This window comes from Megascapheus bottae, chromosome 4 (assembly GCF_031878675.1).
Source record: "Megascapheus bottae isolate mThoBot1 chromosome 4, mThoBot2.hap1, whole genome shotgun sequence".
Classification (NCBI taxonomy): domain Eukaryota; kingdom Metazoa; phylum Chordata; class Mammalia; order Rodentia; family Geomyidae; genus Megascapheus; species Megascapheus bottae.
This window is the reverse complement of record NC_143512.1, coordinates 12,895,674-12,916,501: the sequence shown is the minus strand read 5'-3', so window position 1 is coordinate 12,916,501 and position 20,828 is coordinate 12,895,674. Positions and strand designations below refer to the sequence as shown.

The 20,828-nt window shown below is 42.4% G+C and overlaps 1 protein-coding gene across 1 annotated transcript in view; it reads right to left on the bottom strand.

Annotated features, from left to right (window-relative positions):
- Positions 1-91: 91 nt before the first annotated feature.
- Pfdn1 (prefoldin subunit 1) overlaps positions 92-20,828 on the bottom strand; it is a 56,788-nt gene continuing 36,051 nt past the window's right edge. The window contains exon 4 of the mRNA XM_090331400.1: positions 92-332. Within this exon, the coding sequence (XP_090187526.1) occupies positions 249-332 (84 nt within the window). The 3' untranslated portion in view covers positions 92-248. The remainder of the gene's footprint in view (positions 333-20,828) is intronic.

The window sequence follows — 20,828 nt, the reverse complement described above, 5'->3', positions numbered from 1 at the left end:
GGCTCAGACAAAGCTTCCCTATCTCCCTGGACCCTGTCTTCCCCCTCCTGTCAACCTAGGCTCCAAGGCTATCCTGGGCAGGGTGGCAGAGGAGGAAACCAAAACAGGTCCCATTATAGGGAAGATGGGGGTGAAGCCATTCCGATTAAAAGGTCCATCTAGCCCAAGGGAGGATGTTACCCTGGCACAAGTCCCTCAGTTCTTGCCAGGATGAGAAGAGTCAAGAGGGAAAGAGCTTCTTGATGCTTCTACTGTGCCCTTCGTGCCATCAGCATCTCCCGGATGTTGTCCTCGGCTTCTTTAACACTGCGCTCCAGGTAAGACTTTTTCTGCTGCAATATGATAAGAAAGGAGAACAGGTCAGGTTGGCAGATGCAGCCTTCATGGCCAAAGACAATGATCGAGACTTGTAGGTGCATACATGCCCACAGTGCTCCCCCACCTGCCACAGCAAGCAGGAAGAGGAGGTGGCCTGGGACAGCACATGGAGCTGCTCCCATGGAAGGCAGTAGCACTTTTCCTGAGAGGGCTGTTGGCTCAAAAAACAGGTGTCTATGTACACAGACCGGACAAAGCCAAGAAATTCCAGAACAGAGCTCCAGCTCTATTATGGACTGTCTCTTCAAGATTTTCCATGGCCTGGGCCAGGTACTTGTACCTCCTAGTGCTATAGGGTACACTGCTCTCCAGCCAGTGACTGCCCTGAGCATTCAGCGCGAGACACCCTTCTCACTGCAGCAGATAAGTCTAGGGAGGGGGGGGGTGAATCTGCTTTCCTAATGAAACTGCTGCTGCCAGGAATCCAGGACAGTGACACACTGAGTAAAGCAGACCTTTTGGAAGTTTACTTCCTGACCCATCTGAGTCTTAAATTAAAAATCTCAATTTACACAAAGATATTTAGCTACTTTTAGGAGCCACATCTGGTCTAGGATAAGAGATTAGTCAAAGGAAATGATGTGTATACATTACTTTTCCTGTTCTCACCCCAGAAGTATGGTGGCCTTACCACTGGTCCCTGCCCTGAGGATATATTACGTCTGTATTCCTACTTAACAGACATGAAATAAAGGCTGGCTTGCAGCGGAATACTCCACATGTCCTAAAGGAATAAAATCCTCCCCTCTCAGGGTGCGCATGACAGAGCCACACTGGAGCCCAGTGCAGGCAGGTCAGTCCACCAGAACCCTTCTTTGCCCTCTAAGTGCCCACAAGACCCAAAGAAGCCAAGAAAAGGCTGAGGGAAAGGGCATCACACTGTGCTTCAGGTGGCATGATAGCCTGACAGGCATTGGACGGTCACTGAAGAGGACAAATAGAAACAAACTATTCCTGTCTTTACTTGCATCAGATCTCCCTGATCTCCATCCCCACATCCTTGCCTTTGACCTCCTGCCACCCTCTCACCAGGTATCCTTTAAATGATACATTCTGAGGCTCTTTGCTACTGGAGCCAAATGCTGTCACTGGTAAGACAAATCTTACCAATTCTTTTATTCATTTTTGCCAGTTGTCGGGCTTGAATTCAGGGCCTGTGCACTGTCCTTAGACAGGCTAGAGCTCTACCACTTGAGCCAAAGCACTACTTCTGGCTTTTTTCTACGTGTGTGGTACCGAGGAATCGAACCTGGGTCTTCGTGCAGGCTAGGCAAGCACTCTACCACTAGGCCAAACTCCCAGTCCACCAATTCTTTTATTAACCTAACTCTTGTCCTTTATAACTTCAAATTTCTTTTCTAACATACCCAGTCTACTCATCTCCCACCTGCCAACTTTCCCACACCCTTAAAATACAACAGGATCCTCTATAAAATTCACTGTGACTGTGGTAACAATAGAGTGGTCACAAATGTATACTGTTGCTAAGGAATTTTGATTATACTGCTAAACCAGATACACTCCTATCATTGTAATAGCAGAGCAAGAACTTGAACTTCCTTTGATAAACAACCCTAGAGTTTGTGACTTAAAAAGAGGCACATACCAATAAATCCTGACACATCACTGAAGAATGTATACACACTGGGTGTTGCACAGAGGGAACAGCAGTCACACAGGAAGCACCACGTATGTCTGGGCAATTCAGTCTAGCTAAGGACTGGTAGAAGAAACAAGGTTTTCCCTGTCACTGCTGGTGCTCTGGGACTATGGGGTCTGTTGCATTCAATCTCTGTTAATATCACAGCTGGCCAAACTATAAACCTGAACATCAGCACAGATTTCTCTGCCCTATTCCCCCAGGCCTCTGGCCAAATTGAGGCTGTCATTCTCAATTATAAAAATTCTTTATTCTAGCTGGGTGTGGTGGCTCATGCCTATAATCCTAGCTACTCAGGAGGCTGAGATCTGAAGATCCCAGTTCAAAGCCAGCCCGAGCACTAAAGTCCATGAGACTCTTATCTCCAATTACCCACCAGAAAACCGGAAGTAGCACTGTGGCTCAAGAGGTAGGGTGGTAGCCTTGAACTGAAGAGCTCAGGGACAATGCCCAGGCCCAGAGTTCAAGTGCCACGACTGACAAAAAAAAAAAACCCAAAAACTTCATTCCATAATTATAACATTTCTTCCTTCTTTCATGAATTGTACTATTTGTATGTCCCTAAGGTCTTTAAGTTTCAAAAACAATAATCGTGCAAATAAACTTAATAGGAAATTCATTTAGAAAATTAATTCCAAGAGAGACAACTGCTAGCATAGTAAGGCCCATTTTCTAATTATTTCAGTTGTGTCTCATCTCTAAGCACATCTAAGTCTAGAAGATCCTCCGTCAAACTAAAACCAAAGCTTCTACACTATGAGGTAAACCGACTCTTACAAGACAGGCTGAAACGGGAATCCTTGCTTCACGTTAACATGATCTTACTGGGGAAAGGTCTTTGCAGCTGTTAACCCTGTTAAAGTGAGGTCATCATGAATGGACCTTGAGACCAATGTTTAATATCCTTGTTAAAAGGCAGTGTAGAGACACAAGAGAGGGAGAATGCCATTGTGGAAAGGAGGAGAAACATGAGCAATTTATCTGTAAGGAAACTAAAAGAGGCCTAGAAAGGATTCCTCCCAAGGAAAGCCACGTAACACCTCGATTTTGGAGTCCTAACTTCTAGAACTGTGAAAGAAGACACTAGTAAGTTTTAAATCACTGGCTTGTGGTAACTCATTATACAGTTATGAAACCAACAAAGGACCTGAAAATGAGGCATGTCTCCACACACAATCTCTCCCAACAGTCTTGTGGACCCAAAGGACCCTATCATGCCTTAGCTCTCACCACACAATTTCAGAGCCCTAAAGGAAAGGTCCACAAAGGCAGGATTTGGTTCTGTCTCATGATAGATACCTAGTGTCTAGGACAATGGTTGGCATATAACTGCAACTCCTCACTCATTAAATACAGTGCATTGATGGTGGGAATGCTGCATTATGAATTTAATTCACTTGTACACACACTGCTCTTTTTTAGTCTTCCTCCACCTTGAATAAATGAACATGCACCAGAAGCAACAGGCAGAAAGCAGCTATCTTCCTCTGGTTTGACACTGCCTTCTAGTATCTTGCCTTTAGCTATACATAGATCCAAAATTGAAACTCTGCTTATCTTTTGACATCAAAGTCTTGTTCCTACAATAGAATGGCCCTAATGATCTGGCCCTTTAGCTTTCCCAACTTTTACAACTATAAAACAAATCGCCTTAATTTCCCATGCTGCAGCTCTGAAATCCCTAAGAAATTATCCCATCAGATGTCACCCTCCGGGTGTTTGTGAATCACAGGAGACAACCACTGTCCAGAGAGCACAGGGCATAAGGAAGCCTCTGTGGCAGTCCTGGGCCACTGCTACTGCCCTCAAGGCTGCCTCTCTGTGTCTTGCTGAGCCAATTCCCTCAGAACTCTTGACTCCTAGGAGTCTCTCTAGTGGCATCAAACCACAACGCTCTGGTTGTAGCAACATTCTTATTCTGAGAAATTCTGAGACTTCCGTGGGGGTTAGCATGACCAGGGAAGTGACACTGCTGGCGTCACTGCTCATCAGCAGGTTTTTCTGGGAGACAACGTGAGGGACTCCCTTCATTCTCACTAAAGGGAAGAGGCTCACGTCCCTGGAACTTTCCCAACATGACACAATTTCTCAATTAGACTTCTGCGGTAAGTCATTTTATGACACTATCTACAGACTTTGTCCTTTTTTTTTTTTTTAAGAAACTTTGTCCCCAGCTCACTTGATATATAATTTATTTTCTCCTGTTTGTCAGGTTTTGGGGACATAGAAAAGAGGTCTGTTGTTCTGGGTCTTGTTGTATAGTACCTCAAGCTGTACTGGAACACCTAATCCCCCTGCCTCAGTCCATATGCTGGAATTTTAGGCATGAAAACCATATCTAGCTATTAAAGTTTTTTCCTCTGATTCTCTTCGATTATAAAGTGAAGAACTGCACAATACCAGAATGTCTCCTCACTAGGCCCCATTGTTTTTCTTTAGTCACAGACCCCTTTCTTCAAATGAACTCTCATCAAGACTAAACAAACAAATATAAAAATATAATGCAGTTCAGGAGAAAGAGGAGACATGGTTGACTGGCAAGCCCTTCTAGCTACCCTATTTCCAATCCAGACTTAGGAGGCAACACACAAGGCCCACCATAAGTTCCCTCAGGTTCTATGAGATCTTTGTCTTCAGAGACCTTCTGCTCTAAGGCTGACCTTCTCAATTTCTCCCTTTTCAGTCTACATTCAAGCCTCTGACAATTTTAAGTTCTATTGCCAACTGGAAAACTGAAGGCAAAGACTACCTTCTCATTGTCTTGCCCGTGGTGTTCAATTGAAAGTCCAAGAATCTCACTGATTCTTGTCTCCTCTCTGCAGAAGATAATGGCAGCCACTCACCATGGAGAAATTTAACACTGTAGGCTAAGGAGGTCTGTCTTGGCAGACAGCAAAATATGGATGGCAGAAGGGAAGACAAGCACCGACAGAGAGGAAAGTGGAGCGAGGGAGGGGGGCTGGGGCCAGCAGGAGGGGGGCAGAGCTCAGGGAGGAATGCTCCCATGAACAAACATGTAAGGAAGGCAGAGTAAAAGCAGGAAAAGGAGGTAAAACTGGGCTAGGAATGGAAGCTGGCTATCCACTTGTGAAGGCACTGGAAACATCTCTTTCCTACCAAGACCTGTTAGGCTCTAAGATGACTGCCACACTGCTGCACTATGAAACCAATACTACGAAGAAAGAGCAAGCAACCTGAGACATGGAGACTTAAAAGAAACCTCAAAGGACAGGCACAAATGACTTGGTTCCACTAAGCACGGGCCTTGCTTTACTCCTGGGCTGATTTACCTGCTGGAGGACTGACACTGCTACCATGAGGGTGTAAACACCTAATCACAGGCTAGCCCTGCCCCAACTCAATCTGCCAGGCCAAAACCTCTACACCCCAACTCAGTCTGCCAGGCCAAACCTCTACACTGCTCAAGCACCTTAGAGCAGAAATACACTGGGGGCAGAGCTTATTTCCTCCACACCTTAGTGACTATCCTTCAGTAGCTCCTAAGATTCTGTTACTTTCCCTCTTATATCAGCTCCATTCAAATTCCAGGCTTCTAAACATCAGGGAGAGAACAAACTGGAAAGAATGTTCATAGCTAAGTGCAGAGCCAGGAAGGACAACCAGTCTAATGCAAATGGCACCAGCCACCAGGCTTAGTCCAAAGAATCATTACCATCTGGGGCACCAGGTCTAAAAGCAATGAAGGCAAGCTGGTGAACCATGCCAAATGATATGTGCTAAAGTAGACAGTCCTGGGACTTTTGCTTCAGCAAAGATCAAAGAGCGGGCTGAGTGCTAGTGGCTCTTGCCTGTAATCCTAGCTACTCAGGAGGGTAAAATCTGAGGATTGAGGTTCAAAACCAGCCCAGGCATAAAAGTCCATGAGACTCATCTCCAAGTAACCACCAGTTCTGGCACTATGGTTCAAAGTGGTAGTACGCTAGCCCTGAGCTGAAGAGTTCCAAGCCCCAAAGACCAACCAAAAAAAAAAAAAAAAAAAAAGATCAAAGACAGAAGGAACTGAATCACTACCTAAAAGCAACAGCTCTTAAAATATTCTTCCTATCCCAGGAACATTACCTGGGAATTTAGAATTCAGAAATGCATATTCTTGGGGCCCAACCTGATGAATCAGAAATGTTGAGGGGGAGCCCACAAATCTGTTTTGTATGATTAACATTCACTGAATTGTAAGAACCACTGCTTTAAATCACATTCAGTAAACTTTTTCTACAAAGAGCATGATAATAAGTATTTTAGGCTTTGTGGAGTTACCTATTACAACTACTCAACTCCAGCACAAAAGCAGTCATAGACAATGTGGGAGGCAGAGGCATGGTGTGACTCACAGGCCTGGCTGTGATTTGGCCTATCCACTCTGCCAATTTGTCTTCTTAAAAAAAAAAAAAAGATGTAGCTTTAAAAGGTAGAATGGACTACAGTAGAGATTTTTAACTTTCAATGAAAGCTGTCTAATAAAAGCCAAAGTTTCCATTCATCTGTCTTTCCATTCATTCAGCTCACTGCCAAATCATTTCTCCTGCTTTTTCCTTCAATAACTGGCTTTTGAAATTCATGACATCATGCTTTCTCACCCAATTCCCCTTCCAACAACAGCTTGTATATGTATGAGCCCTTATTCATTACTGGCACCATCTTCCTCCACACCTCCGCTGCACCTTGCAAAATAAGTTCTACCAGAACCTTCTCTACTGTCATAATGATTAGTTATCCACACACCCCCCCCACACACATAGCCATCCTGCCCATGTAATACCTTAGATCTTGTCAATACCTCTGAAACTTTCACTTCACCCCCACTACTACCTCATATTCTTCCAGCTCACTTCTCAGTTTTCCTCTGGCATTTTTCTCAACTTCCTCACACTTACTGCATATTACATTTCTGTAAGTTTTCCCTTTATTCAGCTCACTTGCCGCAATCCCTCATTCATATGTACTCCTCAGTCTTTCTCCTTTGCCCCCTCACTCTGCTGCACCTACTTGGCACAATGTCAACCCAGTTAAACCAAACTGCCTTCCCATCCCATGCCTAGTACCCCAGCACTTCTTCAAATGCAGAGCCATGAATCTCAAATGAGTACTCTGTATTATACAGAAATTCTATTAAAATGACGCTTTATTCTCCAAAATAATTTTGTACTTTGTCTCTTCAAACCAACTCTCTTTTCAGCTCACTGGGAAAATAAAAGCAATCTGATGGCCACTCTTTTTCCCACTATCAAATTTACTACTGCACTTACTCTGTTCATATCATGGCGTCTGTTGTTGTAATGCAGAGTACCCCCGGGTTTTCATAGCAATCAAAACAGAACACTCCCCACTAGGGCACAGATTACATCCCCAAGCACTTCACTCCAATCCTATCTTTCCTCTTTTTTTACCTTGATTTTTTCCTGCAAGATCCTCCCTAGGGAGGCAAATCACTGTGTGTGTATGGGAGAGGGGGGCACGCATGAGTGGATTTCTTAGCTAAGTGCTGGTAGCTAACTACTTGGGAGGCTAATGTGAGGGGAATCATGATTCAAAGCCACCTTAAGCAGAAAAGTTCACAACACTACTTCTCAACTGTGGCTGGACAAAATGGTGTCATCCCAGCTAAACAGGATGCCTAAATTAGATGGATCACGGTCTAGGTAAATATCTGGGCAGGAAGCAAGACCCTATCTCAAAAATAACCAGTGCAGCTGGAAACTGGTGGCTCACGCCTGTAATCCTAGCTACTCAAGAGGCTGAGATATGAGGATTATGGTTTAAAGACAGCACAGGCAGCAAAGTCTGTGAGACTCTTATCTCCAATCACTGAAGTGCTAGAGAGCTAGCTTTGAGTAAAAGAGCTCAGGGACAATGCACAGGCCCTGAGTTCAAGCCCCACGACCTATAATAACATTAATAACATTAACAACAACTAGTGCAGAAAAGGACTGGAGACCTGGCTCAGCAGTAAAGTATCTGTCTAGCAAGCATAAAGCCCTAGATTCAAACCATCTAAAATAATTATTTGTGTGACCTCACAGCCCACTTCTCAGCAAAACTTCTTTGTTTTTAATAGCTGCCTCTTACTTCTAATTGCTCTCCAATGCCCCTTCCATCTGCTTACTGAACCGAATGTGATCCAGATCTGATGATCGGTCCACTGTCCATAAGTGCAGATACTTCTCTATGATCTTGTAACTCAATCAACAGCACTCAGCGAAACTCCCAAAATACTTTCCTCTCTTAGCTTTCATGGCACCACACCCTTTCTTCCTCTGATACCACTGGACTCCAGCTCTCTATCCCTTCAGTGCCACCTCTTAGATGCTCTCAGTTGCCTCAGACCTTCAAGCATCCTTTTTGACTTCCAAAAGTCAGATACACCAACCCTAATATCCCTTCATTCCAGATTTCAATATCCACTTCCTTATGAAACATATCCTCTTGGATGTTAAACTCTGTTAATGTGTTTAAAATAAAGACTACTGATTTATAATTAGCTCAGTGAATGGCAATCAACTGAAAAAATCATGAAAACAAAGCCAAAAACACAGAAGCTATGTCCAATTTTTTTATTTTCCTCAAACTCAACTTCCATCAGCAAACATTAGTAACTTCCAAATACAATTCTAGTCCATATTCTTCTGACTCCATTTTACTATCCTATTCCAAGCCTGATTAAGGGATATCATAAGAAAATGAATCTCCGCTCAAAAACTTTCTACTATTGAAGTAGAAGAAAGAAAGAAAGGGAAGAGAAAGAGGGGAAAGGAGAAGAAAGGGAGGGGAAGGAGGAAGGAAGGATTAAGGATTAAATACATAAATGTGGGTTTTTTGTTTTTTGCCAGTCCTCAGGCTTGAACTCAGGGCCTGAGCTCTGTCCTTGGGCTTTCTCAAGGCTAGATCTCTACCACTTGAGCCATAGCACCATTTCCAGCTTTTTTCTATTTATGAGGTACGGAACAATTGAACCCGGTTTTCATGCATGCTAGGCTAGCACTCTATCACTAGACCACCCTAGCGGGCCAATGTATTTATTTTTATATAAAATATATTCATACAACTACAAAATAAAATCCTCCCTCCTGGCTTAAGCCTCTGCTCAAAATCCTCTTCCAGCTTCCCATCATACTTAGAATAAAAACCAAACCTGAATGGTAAGGCCCTATCATCTGGCCCCTGTGAACCTTATTACCACTTGGTACTCCCATGCTTTTGCTTAAAATCCACCAGATTTACACCTATCTATTGTACCTTCCACCTGTAATATTCTTCCTTCAGATACTTTTTGCTCAGATTTTGGCTGAAATTTTGTCCTTACAAAGGGGTCTTCCTGGGCCTAGAGATAGGAGTGCTTGCCTAGCATGCATGAAGCCTTAGGTTCGATTCCTCAGTATCACATAAGCATAAAATAAGTGGAAAAAAATATCAAAAATTATTTTTAAGCCAGGCGTGGTGGCTCATACCTGTAATTCTAGCTACTCAGGAGGCTGAGATCTGAGGATCTCACTTGGTTCAAAGATAGCCACAAGAGACTCTTATCTCCAATTAACCATTAGAAAAATGAGAAGTGGTTCTGTGGTTCAAGGGGTAGGATGGTAGCCTTGAGCTTAAGAGCTCAAGGGACAGCGCTCAAGACCAGAGTTCAAGCCCCATGACCACCAACAACAACGATAGATGGATGGATGGATGGATGGATAGATAGCTCTTAAAAGAAAGGGGGAAGGGGGGAACACAATTTTGCAATCCAACTCTGGCTCATTTCTCAAACAAAGCAACCATACAATATAGCCTATATAGAATGGGCTTTGAAGAATCAACATATGAGAATAAATTAATATACCTAGGATATATTTTTTTAAAAACCAATTCTACAAAAATCAAGATATTTTACATATTTTTCTTCTTCTTCCACCCCCCCCGCCCCGCGCGCGCGATAGTTTGGCCTACTGATAAGAGTGTTTGCCTAGCATGCACAAAGCCTTGGGATCAATTCCTCAGTACCACATACATAATAAAAGCCAGAAGTGTTGCTGTGGCTCAAGTGGTAGAGCTCTAGTCTTGAGAAAGCCCAAGGGCAGTACTCAAGCCCTGAGTTCAAGCCCCAGGACTTGCAAAAAAAAGGGGGGGGGGTGCTTAGAGCAAATGTTAAAAACTTCACCAAATAAGCAAATAATACACTTTCAGCTTCCCTTTAATTTGTCCTGGTCTGTGAAGAAAAGCAAGAATATGCAATCCACTGCATTTGGCACACCTCATTCTTCATCATGGAGTCTGGCCCTCAGGTGTGTGAAAGGGAGGAAGAATAAGGAGTGGTTGCAGCTGGAAAGGAAGAAAGGTCAACACCTTGCATTCTTAGAAGTAGAGGTGGAACTGACTCAACTCAGCTGAAGGCAGGACCGACTGGCACACAGGCATGCAGGGCAAAAAAACCTGAAACCAGCCAGGTGTGGTGGCTCACGCCTATAATTCTAGCTACTCAGGAGGCTGAGATGTGAGGATTGTGGTTTAAAGCCAGCCTAGGCACTAAAGAATGTGAGACTCTTATCTCCAATTAACCATTGGAAAACTGGAAATGGCGCTGTGGCTCAAGGGGTAGGGTGGTAGCCTTGAGCTGAAAAGCTCAGGGACAGCACCCAGGCCCAGAGTTCAAGCCCCACAACTGACTCCCCCCCACAAAAAAAAACCCAAAACCAGTCTCCCCAATCTACTCCAGTCTACCCCAATCTAATCCAGAATTCTTAGTTTCTTATAACTCAACATTATAACAGACAACCTAGTTAGAAATCAAGTGAAATATCTGAACAATCATTTCTCTAAAGACAGCCAATTAGCTCATGAAAAGCTAGTTGACATCAGTTATTACAGAAAGGCAAATAAAATTCACAGTAAGCCAGGAGCTGGTGGCTCACACTTGTAATCCTAGCTATTCAGGAGAGGCTGAAGATCTGAGGATCATTCTTGAGGCTAGCCAGGACAGCAAAGTCCTTGTGGCTCCTATCTTCAAATTACCACCCCTAAAAAGCCACAAATGGAGCTGTGGCTCATGTGCTTAAGAGTACTAGCATTGAGCACAAAGACTCAGACAGTACCCAGGCCTGAGTTTAAGCTCTAGGCCGGGGGGAGGGGGGGGAAATCCATAATGACTTTACATTCCCAAAGACAACTATAATTAAAAACAGAAAATAACAAACTGACAAGATGTGAGGAAACTGGAACAGTCATATATTGCTGGTAAAAATGTAAAATGGTGTAACTGCTATTGGAACCAGTCATTCAAAAACATAAGATATCAAATGACCCAGCAATTGTATTCTCGAGTACATACCCAAGAGAAATGACAGATATTCAAAGAAAATTTATGAATGTTCACTGTAGCCTTGCTCACAAGAATCAAAAAGGGGAAAAAATGAAACCATACATTACCTGAATTAACTGTGGTATGTTTACACAATAGAATATTTAGACTAGAGCCAGAAATGTGGCCTCGTGGTAGAGTGCTTCCACAAAACCCTGGGTTTTGATCTGGTACTGAATCCTCAGTACCACATACACAGAAAAAGCCAGAAGTGGTGCTGTGGCTCAAGTGGTAGAGTGGTAGCCTTGAGAAAGCCCAAGGACAGTGCTTAGGCCCTGAGTTCAAGCTCCAAGACTGGCAAGGGGGGGGGGGGAGAGTATTTAGACTAAAAAAGGAATGACATACTGTATGCTTTATGTATGAGCTTTGAAAACAACTCAACTATATAAAAGCTAGACACCAAAAGTCACATATTATATGAGTATCAAGAACAGATAAAACTAGGCTGGAGGTATGACTCAGCAGTGGAATACCTGTTTAGAAAGCACAAGGTCAAGTTCAGTACTACAAAGCAGCAGCAGAAAAACAAAACAGAAAATCTACAGAGATGGGAAGCAGAGAAATGGTTGAAATGTGGTGAGAGAATGGGAAGTCATTGCTTAATGGAAAGTGTAATGGGGTTTCTTTTGGGAACAATAAAAATATTCTGTAGTCAGAGTGGGTGTCCATTATGCAACACAGTAAATTTTATGCTACATAAATTTTACTTCAGGTTTTGGAGGGAGAGTGCAGGGTTTAGATTGCAGGAAGCTGCAATCTAAGGATTATAATTTAAAGCTATCCAAGGCAGGAAAGTCCATGTGATTTATCAACTAAACACCAAAAAGCCAAAATGCTTTTTGGACAAATGGAGTTGTGGCTCATGTGCTTGAGAGTACTAGCATTGAGCACAAAGACTCATGGACAGTGCCCACTCTCTCAGTTCAAGCCCTGGGACCAGGTGGGGAAAAAAGGAACTATTCTCAAAATGCTGCCCAGCAGAGGGCAAAAGATAGGACATTAAATCTCTCGTGTCTAAAAACAGGACTGGCCAAGCCACTTCCTTACAAATTACTTTCATCACCAAATCTGTCTGTACTCCACCCAAAGACTTCACAGTAATATATACACACAAACTGGCTGGGTAAAATAAATTAAAAACTTATTTCTAAAAATTAGTGGTATAAGCAGAAGCCCTAATCATTTAGATTAATGAGTCAATGAGGTACTCTGGAAGAGCCAGTGAACAAACAAGGGTAGGGAAATGTCTATGTGATCACACTGCTACTTTCCAATCGAGTGACATATTTATGCAACTAAAAAAATAGAGATATGGCAACCGGAAACCCAAAAGAGGGCCTAGAGACAGTGAAAACAAGCACAGATGCATGACTCATAGGCACCGCCTGGGTTGATTGGTATGGGTCAGCAGAGGGCAGAATTGGAGAACTACAAATGTGTTCCCTTATCAAAGAGCTATTTATAAGACCTTCCCCAAACTATAACTCTCTTTTAATTAAGGGAAAACTTGTAGTTACACTTATCATTATCACCCAAGAAAAGGATATTCTCCAACTCTAAGCTAAATTTCAAGGTTAGACAAGCAAGCCAAGATCTTTATTCATAGCTGAGTGCCTTGAGAAGCACCGTAAGAGGTCAGGTCCAGAACACCCATGCAGAGAGCTCAGAGCTCAGATCATGATGAAATCACTCAACAGACCAAACGTCACAGTTGTCACTTGTCCCCAACTCCACACCCACCAGGTTACCATGGAACTGATATAAACAATATAGTTTCATATGCTATTAGCTCTGATCTAAGTAGCTGACATAAGACTAATTAAATGTATAATGATACTAGAGTAATAAAAGAGTCCTTGGCACAATTCTCTTTGCAAACATGATTCAAAGGGTGGTTTTCACTTTGCCCTTTCAATTTCCAGATGACAGGCCAATTAGAAACTACTCAATTCTCTGACTCAAAAAGTGTTTGGAGGGAGTTATTTTTAAAAGGGACACCACAGCTGGGCAGTAGCTCACGCCTATAATCCTAGCTACTCAGGAGGTTGACATGAGGATCACAGTTCAAAGCCAGCCTGGGCCCTAAAGTCCATGAGACCCTTATCTCCAATTAACCACTAGAAAAAAAACAGAAGTGGTGCTGTGGCTCAAGGGAGTAGAGTGGTAGACTTGAGCAGAAGAGCTCAGGGACAGAGTGGTCCAGGCCCAGAGTTTAAGCCCCACAATGCGGGGGAGGGAAGGGACACCTTTTGGGGGCTGGGAGTGTTGCCTAGTGGCAGTGCTTACCTAGCATGCACAAAGACTCAGGTTCAATTCCTCAGTACCACATACATAGAAAAAAGCCAGATGTGGTCCTGTGGCTCAAGTGGTAGAGCTCTAGCCTTGAAAAAGCTCAAGGAAGTGCTAAGGCCCTGAGTTCAAGCTCCAAGACTGGCAAACAAAACAAAACCCTTTTGATCTTATAAATACTCGGTGGCAATATTCTCAATCAGCAGATAGCTGCTGAGCACACACCATACGCACATAATAGAATCCAAACAGTATTTACTACATGCCAGTTACAGTGTAAGTGATTTACAAGCAGCAACTCACCAGACAGGTTCCTTCATTCCTTTCTTTCTTCCTTTCTTTTCTTCTTGGTTTACTTTTTGCCAGTCCTGGGTCTTGAACTCAGGGAATGAGCATTGCCTTGGGCTTTCTCAAGACTAAAGCTCTACCACTTGAGCCACAGCACTACTTCCGGCTTTTTTCTACGTATATGGTACTGAGGAACTGAACCCAGGTCTTTGTGCATGCTAGGCAAGCAGTTTGCAACTAGGCCCAACTCCTAGCCCAGGCAAGTACTTTCTGTGAGGGAGATTCATGTTTTCTCCTCAGCCTCAAAAGCTACTTACTTGCAAAAGTACACAATTCTCTAATGGCAGGCTCAGCCTATCTCTGCAGAAAGATCTGTGGTTGTTCCACATTTACATTTGTACGCCTAATTCTGGTATCATTATTGTTGCATAACAAATCACATTCTTTAACCTACCTTTTTCATATGTGCACCAGTACTGGGACTTGAACTCAGACCTCAAATTCTCATTTGGCTTTTAGGACCACAGCTGATGTCCTACCACTTGAGCCATGCTCCTAGGTTCTAGCTTTTTGCTGGTTAATTAGAAATAAAAGATTTGCTGATTTAGCTTCCTAGGCTGACTTTGAGCCTCAATTTTTAGAGCTACACTTCCTGAATAGCTAGGATTATAGGCGCCAGCCATCATCTCCCAGCTTCAAGCTACTTTTTTTAAGTATTAAAGGTAAAATTGACTTTATTTCAGAAGGTAAATTGTTTGTCTATGTGCCTTTCCATTGTTTTTAAATGGTACTTATTATCTCCTCCATCCCAACATCATTACTGCTGTCACTTTACAGAGACAATTTTTAGATTTAGAAATACTAAAGTTACCTAAGATAGTAGTAAGGGGCAGAGTTAAGAATTCAGATTCATATCCATCTGATTCTACAGTTCATATTCTGACTTATTAAGTTAATGTCTTATGATTCTTGCTAAGAATCCTCACAGTAACTGCAAGTTTTCAAAGGTTGAAGTGTTCCTCAGAACTTATCTGAGTCTCAAGGACACGAAGAAAGTATGTGTGTAATGTGTGAGTGTGCACAGGGAAGAAAAATGCTCCTTAGTTGGTTTAAAGTAGAGGAGATGATGAAGATGCAATAAGTTAAAATGAAGCCCCTAATTTATACAATGACTGAAATTTTTGTGTTTTTTTTTGTTTTGCTGTCATTGTTTTGTTTTGTTTTGTTTTGTTTTTGGCTGGTTGTGGGGCTTGAACTCTGGGCCTAGGCACTGTCCCCGAGCTCTTCAGTTCAAAGCTAGTGTTCTACCTTTTAAGCCACAGCACTACTTCCAGTTTTCTGGTGGTTAACTACAGATAAGAGTCTTACCGACTTTTTAGTGCCTGGCTGGCTTTGAACCATGGTCCTCAGATCTCAGCCTCCTGAGTAGCTAGGATTACAGGCATTAGGCACCACGCCTGGCTAAGTGCCACCTTTGTTAGATGAAGCTGGTAATACAAACTTGAGCCACCAGCGCCCAGATATGACTTAAATTTTTAAAAGAAATAATAAAGTACAGAAGAAATCTTGCCAAGACATTGTGGTACAAACCTATTATCTAAACACTTAGGAGGCTGAAGCAGGAGAATCAAGAGTCAGGAGGCCAACTTAAAAGAGGAGTACTTTTTTTGGGCCGGGAGTTTGGCCTAGTGGTTAAAGTGTTTGCCTAGCATGCACGAAGATCCGGGTTCGATTCCTCGGTACCACATACATAGAAAAAAGCCGGAAGTGGTGCTGAGGCTCAAGTGGTAGAGCTCTAGCCTTGAGAAAACCGAAGGACAGTGCTCAGGCCCTGAGCTCAAGCCCAGGACTGGCAAAAAAAAAAAAGAGGAGTACTTTTGTAGGCAAAAGCAAACATGCCCAATAGTTTTGAACTAGTTTTTGTTTTGCCCCAGTAGTACTGGGAATTGAACTCTCTGCACCTTGAGTTTGAGCGACCACTGGAACCATGTACCTGAAGCAGCTTTGAAGGTTAAAAGGATCTGATAATGTACTCAGCCATTCCCTCTCAGAAGTGAGGTCTCACAGACTGGGCTCTCAGCTTAAACTGGTGTCAATTCTACATTCTGCATTCCCTCCCAAGGAGAACAAACTTGCTTTACTGAGCTAAGTACGTGTGTCTTTTTGCAGTACATGTAATTTAGGACTTGCTACCTCCAAGTCAGGGACCTGAACAACCTGCTGAAAAAAAAAGAGGAAGAAAAGAAAGCCTCCTGCCAGCCACTGGTGGCTCTCACATCTGTAATCCTAGCTTCTCAGGAGGCTGGTATCTGAGGATTGAGGTTGGAAGCCAGCACAGCAGGAAATTCATAATGCTCATCTCCAATAAACTATTCCGAAAAGGCTGGAAGTGCTGCTGTGGCTCCTGTGGTAGAGTGCTAACCTTGAGCAAAAAGAAGCCCAGAAACAGAGCTCAGGCCTTGACCTGCCCTAGAACACACGCCCCCCCGCCCCCCCTCCCCCGTCTCCGTCTCCCCCCCCCGCCCCTCCCCCGCCACACACACACACACACTACCCATAGAGGGAGTTTGTTTCCATCCTTCTTACCAGAGGCTTGCGCACATGGGCATTCAGTTATCCAGACTCACTGAACACAGTGCTCATACCTCTTTACATTTGCTGCAATGACCCGGGGCTCAGTGCATGAATCCTAGCAATATTTTCTCTTAGCTAACTGAATCCAGTTCTATGACTTGAAATGTCACCTATAAATTGACTTGTTGGGAGGGGCTTGCACATGTATACAGTTCCTTGAGACAATTACTCATTTTACTTCAGTAACCCAGAGTAGATTCACATATCCAACCACCTATTTAACATTTTCAGTAGTAAGTATCTCAATTATAACATGCCCCAAACCATATCCTCATTCTGAAGTCTGATCATCTATTTGTTATTCTTTAAAATTATTTTTGCCAGACTCAGCAGTAGAAGCTCCCACACAAGACAGCCTTTAATTCCTAGCAATCTGTTCCTGGCATGTTCCTTTGGCTTGTTTCATTTTCTTGGCCAAAAATTCAGCATGTTCTGTAACACTCTACTCATTTTTCTTAGTACACTGCTTCCTCAAGAGGAACATGCCCGCAGGACATGTAAAATAAGATGATGTTCAACCTTGGGTACTTTGGGTCCTAAGTTTATCTTTGTTCGAGAACTTTCTGACAACACACTGGTTATCATATTTTTAGAGATTGAAACATTTGCAGATTCTGCTAGTGCTCTGGGGCCCCAAATAACAGGGCACCATAGCATCTTCCTCTCCTCCTTTTTTACAGTATCTAAGTTGAGAACACTCATTCTGCCATCCACAATGTAATCCCAAGTAATTCATTGTCTGTAACAGGAAAGCCCCTGGCTCAGTAGCAGGTGAACTCAGCAGGCCTGCTTCATGGGAAAACCTTGTTAGTCCCATCATTGATTTGAACCCCATAATCCATTTTCCAACTAGAACATCAGAAGCAACTTCTGTGACTATATGCTTCAAAAAGTACAAGGCTTACACTTGTTTATTGTCTACTTCACTGAGTCTGTGACAGCCAGTGGTTCATCTTGATGCAGCTGCTAGCCAAGAGGTACTATACAAGAGTCCAATTTGCTTTTTTTTTTCTTTGACTCAAGGTTTTGATATGGAGCCCAGACTAGGCTCTAACTCATAATCCTTCTGCCTTAATTTAGTTTTAAAATTAGTTCTGAAGCCTGAAAATTGACTAGAAAACACTGATCTATGAATTAGCAATAACACATCTGTTCCTATAAACAAGAGGAATGTCTGCAGTGAGATAATCTCTGTAGAGGCTCGTACCCATGGAATGCTGTGTACAAACCACAATGAACAAATCACATCATCACTGGAAATAACTTGCTCAGAATAATTAGTGCTTAAACAAAGTAAGTAGAAGCAATACTGATTTTCATTTTAGTTCCTTTATTGGACCTTTTGCAGCCTCATTCTCTCTCCAACCTGGTATTCCAATCACTGTTCCTTTATAAAAACACCTTTTCCTTTTTCTGCCCATCCTGGGGCTTTAACTCAAGGCCTGGGTGCTGACTCTAAGCATTTTTGCTCAAGGCTATCACTCTACCACATAAGTCACAGCTCCATGTCTGTCTTTTTGGTTGTTAACTGTACTTAAAAGTCTCATAGATTTTCCTCCTGGAGCTAGCTTTGAACTGTGATCCTCAGATCTCAGATTCTAGAATAGCTAGGATTTACAGGAGATAATAGTATCTAACATCACTACATATTTTTGTCCACACTCATATGAAATACTCTCCTCTGCTTCAGCTTCAATTAGCAAAATTCCCTATTGAACCCCCAGTGAAATGTCCCTTCTCCTTCAAGTCCAACCTAAATCTCTGCAACTAAAGAGTGAATATTATATGCAGAAGAAAAAAGTTCAAAATTTCAGTCTTTACTGATTCTTCTTTCAACTTTTCACCTATCTTCTTTTCTCTAATAATCTAGAGTCTGACTACCTCCACTACCACAGTTCTAGTCCAAGCTGCCAATATCTCCCACCTGAATAATGAATGAATATAGGTAATAAGGCAGACTGATGACCTAAGAAATGTTTAAGAATATTTACAAAGCCTGCAGTGTCAATATGCTCAGATCCCAAAGCTTTAATACAAGGATCTTCATTAATGCAGGCTTTTCCAAGACTTTTCCATGTCCTCCTCCAAAAATCTCTATTGATTTTTTTGGGTGGTAGGGGGCGGGAAGTCCTGGAGCTTGAACTTAGGACCTGGGCATTGGCCCTAACGTCAAGGCTAGCATTCTACCACTTGAGCCATAGCACCACGTCTGGCTTTTTATGTGTTACTGACGAATCAAACCTAGGGCTTCATGCACGCTAGGCAAGCACTCTACCACTAAGCCACAATCCCAGCCAAAAATTTCTAATGAAAACAGACCATTTTCTATCTGTGGTATTATAGTCACATTTCAACACTTTCCCTTCAAATCCTACCTCCACACACACATACTTCCACCCCCCAAAAAAGAAATGCACAAAGTAAAAGAATTTCAAATGAAGCCAGGTACGGTGCTGACACCTGTAATACTACCTACTCAGGAGACTGAAATGTAAGGATCATTTCAAAGCCAGCCAGGGCACTAAAGTCTGTGAGACTCTTAACTCCAATTAACCACTAGAGAACTGGAAGTGGTGCAGTGGCTCCAAGGGTAGGGTGGTAGTCTTGCGCTGAAGAGCTCAGGGACAGTGCCCAGACCCAGAGTTCAAGCCCCACAATCAACCCCCCCCAAAAAAAAGAAATTCAAATGAGATGAGTATATAAAAATCAGTAACTTTAGAATATAAAACCCAGGTGAGTCAACAAAGAATGTCGAATATAAGTAGTTTAACTCAATATCTATATCTGGTTTTCACAGTCACTAAACAAGCATTAGGAAAGGCTTCTTCACTTCTTCATCAATCTTCAACAGCTTCACAAGTACCAGGTTGCTATCTCTGTATTATGAACAGTTATTTCTATTATTAGGGAGAAGGACAAAGAAGTCCAGAGTCTGCTACAGTGGGTTAAATTCAAATGTATTGGAGTTCTAAGTATGCTCAATACTACCAAAGAGCCTGATTCAAAACACTTGGCAATTTTTTTTTTTTTTTGCTAGTCTTGTGCTTGAACTCTGGGCCTAAGCACTGTCCTTGGACTGTCTCAAGGCCAGAGCTCTACCACTTGAGCCTCAGCGACACTTCCAGCTTTTTTTTTCTATGTATTTGGTTCCGAGGAATCAAACCAGGGTCTTCGTGCATGCTAGGCAAGCACTCTACCACTAGGCCAAACTCACGGCCCTGCAAAATGTTTTTTTACACATTTAACTTACCCATTCTAATCATGGCCCTCCCTCCTCTTTCTTACAGGCTAACTGCACGTTCCCACTGTCAAAAACCACATTAAAAGGCAATCAAAAGACTGTAATTGCCTGATTAATCTCTAGCACAACCATGAAACAGAGCATGCTCTTTGAGCACAGGCTTCCCACAATAAGTGGGTGTGGGTAGGCAAGCCCTACAGGATTTAGGAAAAGGGAAAGCTCAAACAATGTTCTTGTCAGCACTTTAAACAAAAAAATCCATTCAATGGGAACAGCACCATGTTCCTTTTGCTGGTTCTTCCTAGGAACTAAATTAAACAGATTACAAACAGTGGCAAGGGCTGGCCTTAGAACAGCCTCCCCCTTGTTATTTTTAGCAATTTAGTCTGACAACGCCTGACAACTAAACAAGCCTAGAATAGCTAAAGGGAGGGGGATTATCAGATACTACCAGCAAAAAAAGAAAAAAAGAAAGAATCCTTGTCGTCACTTCCTCTAATCCCAAGAAAAATCCATTTTCCATGTCTTTACAACATCACACAATTTTAACCTTTTGAGTCACATATAAAACACCAGTGGAAACTGATAAGGCTTCCTGATCTAGTAGAGTATTATTCCACCCTAGCATATGTTTTCTTAAAAACAAAAGCAGAAGCAAATTAAATAAATTGTTTTACAAAAAAGTTAGGTGCACAATACTATCTGTGTCCATTCTGGAAAAATTCCCATCAAGGATGATTATGTACCCAAAAGACTGGTGATAGAATTCAAATATTTTTATTATGCTAGTAGCAGCTGAGAGATCTGAAGGCAAGACTAAAGATTGGGGGGTTTCTTCCAATTAATCATATCAATACATCATCCCTATATATTTATTTGTAGAATATAGAAAAAAAATTGAAAACCACAAAGGCCAAATAAAAAGGGTAAAGTTAATGGTAAAATAACTGTGCAAATTAAAATTTATAAAAATACATTTTAGC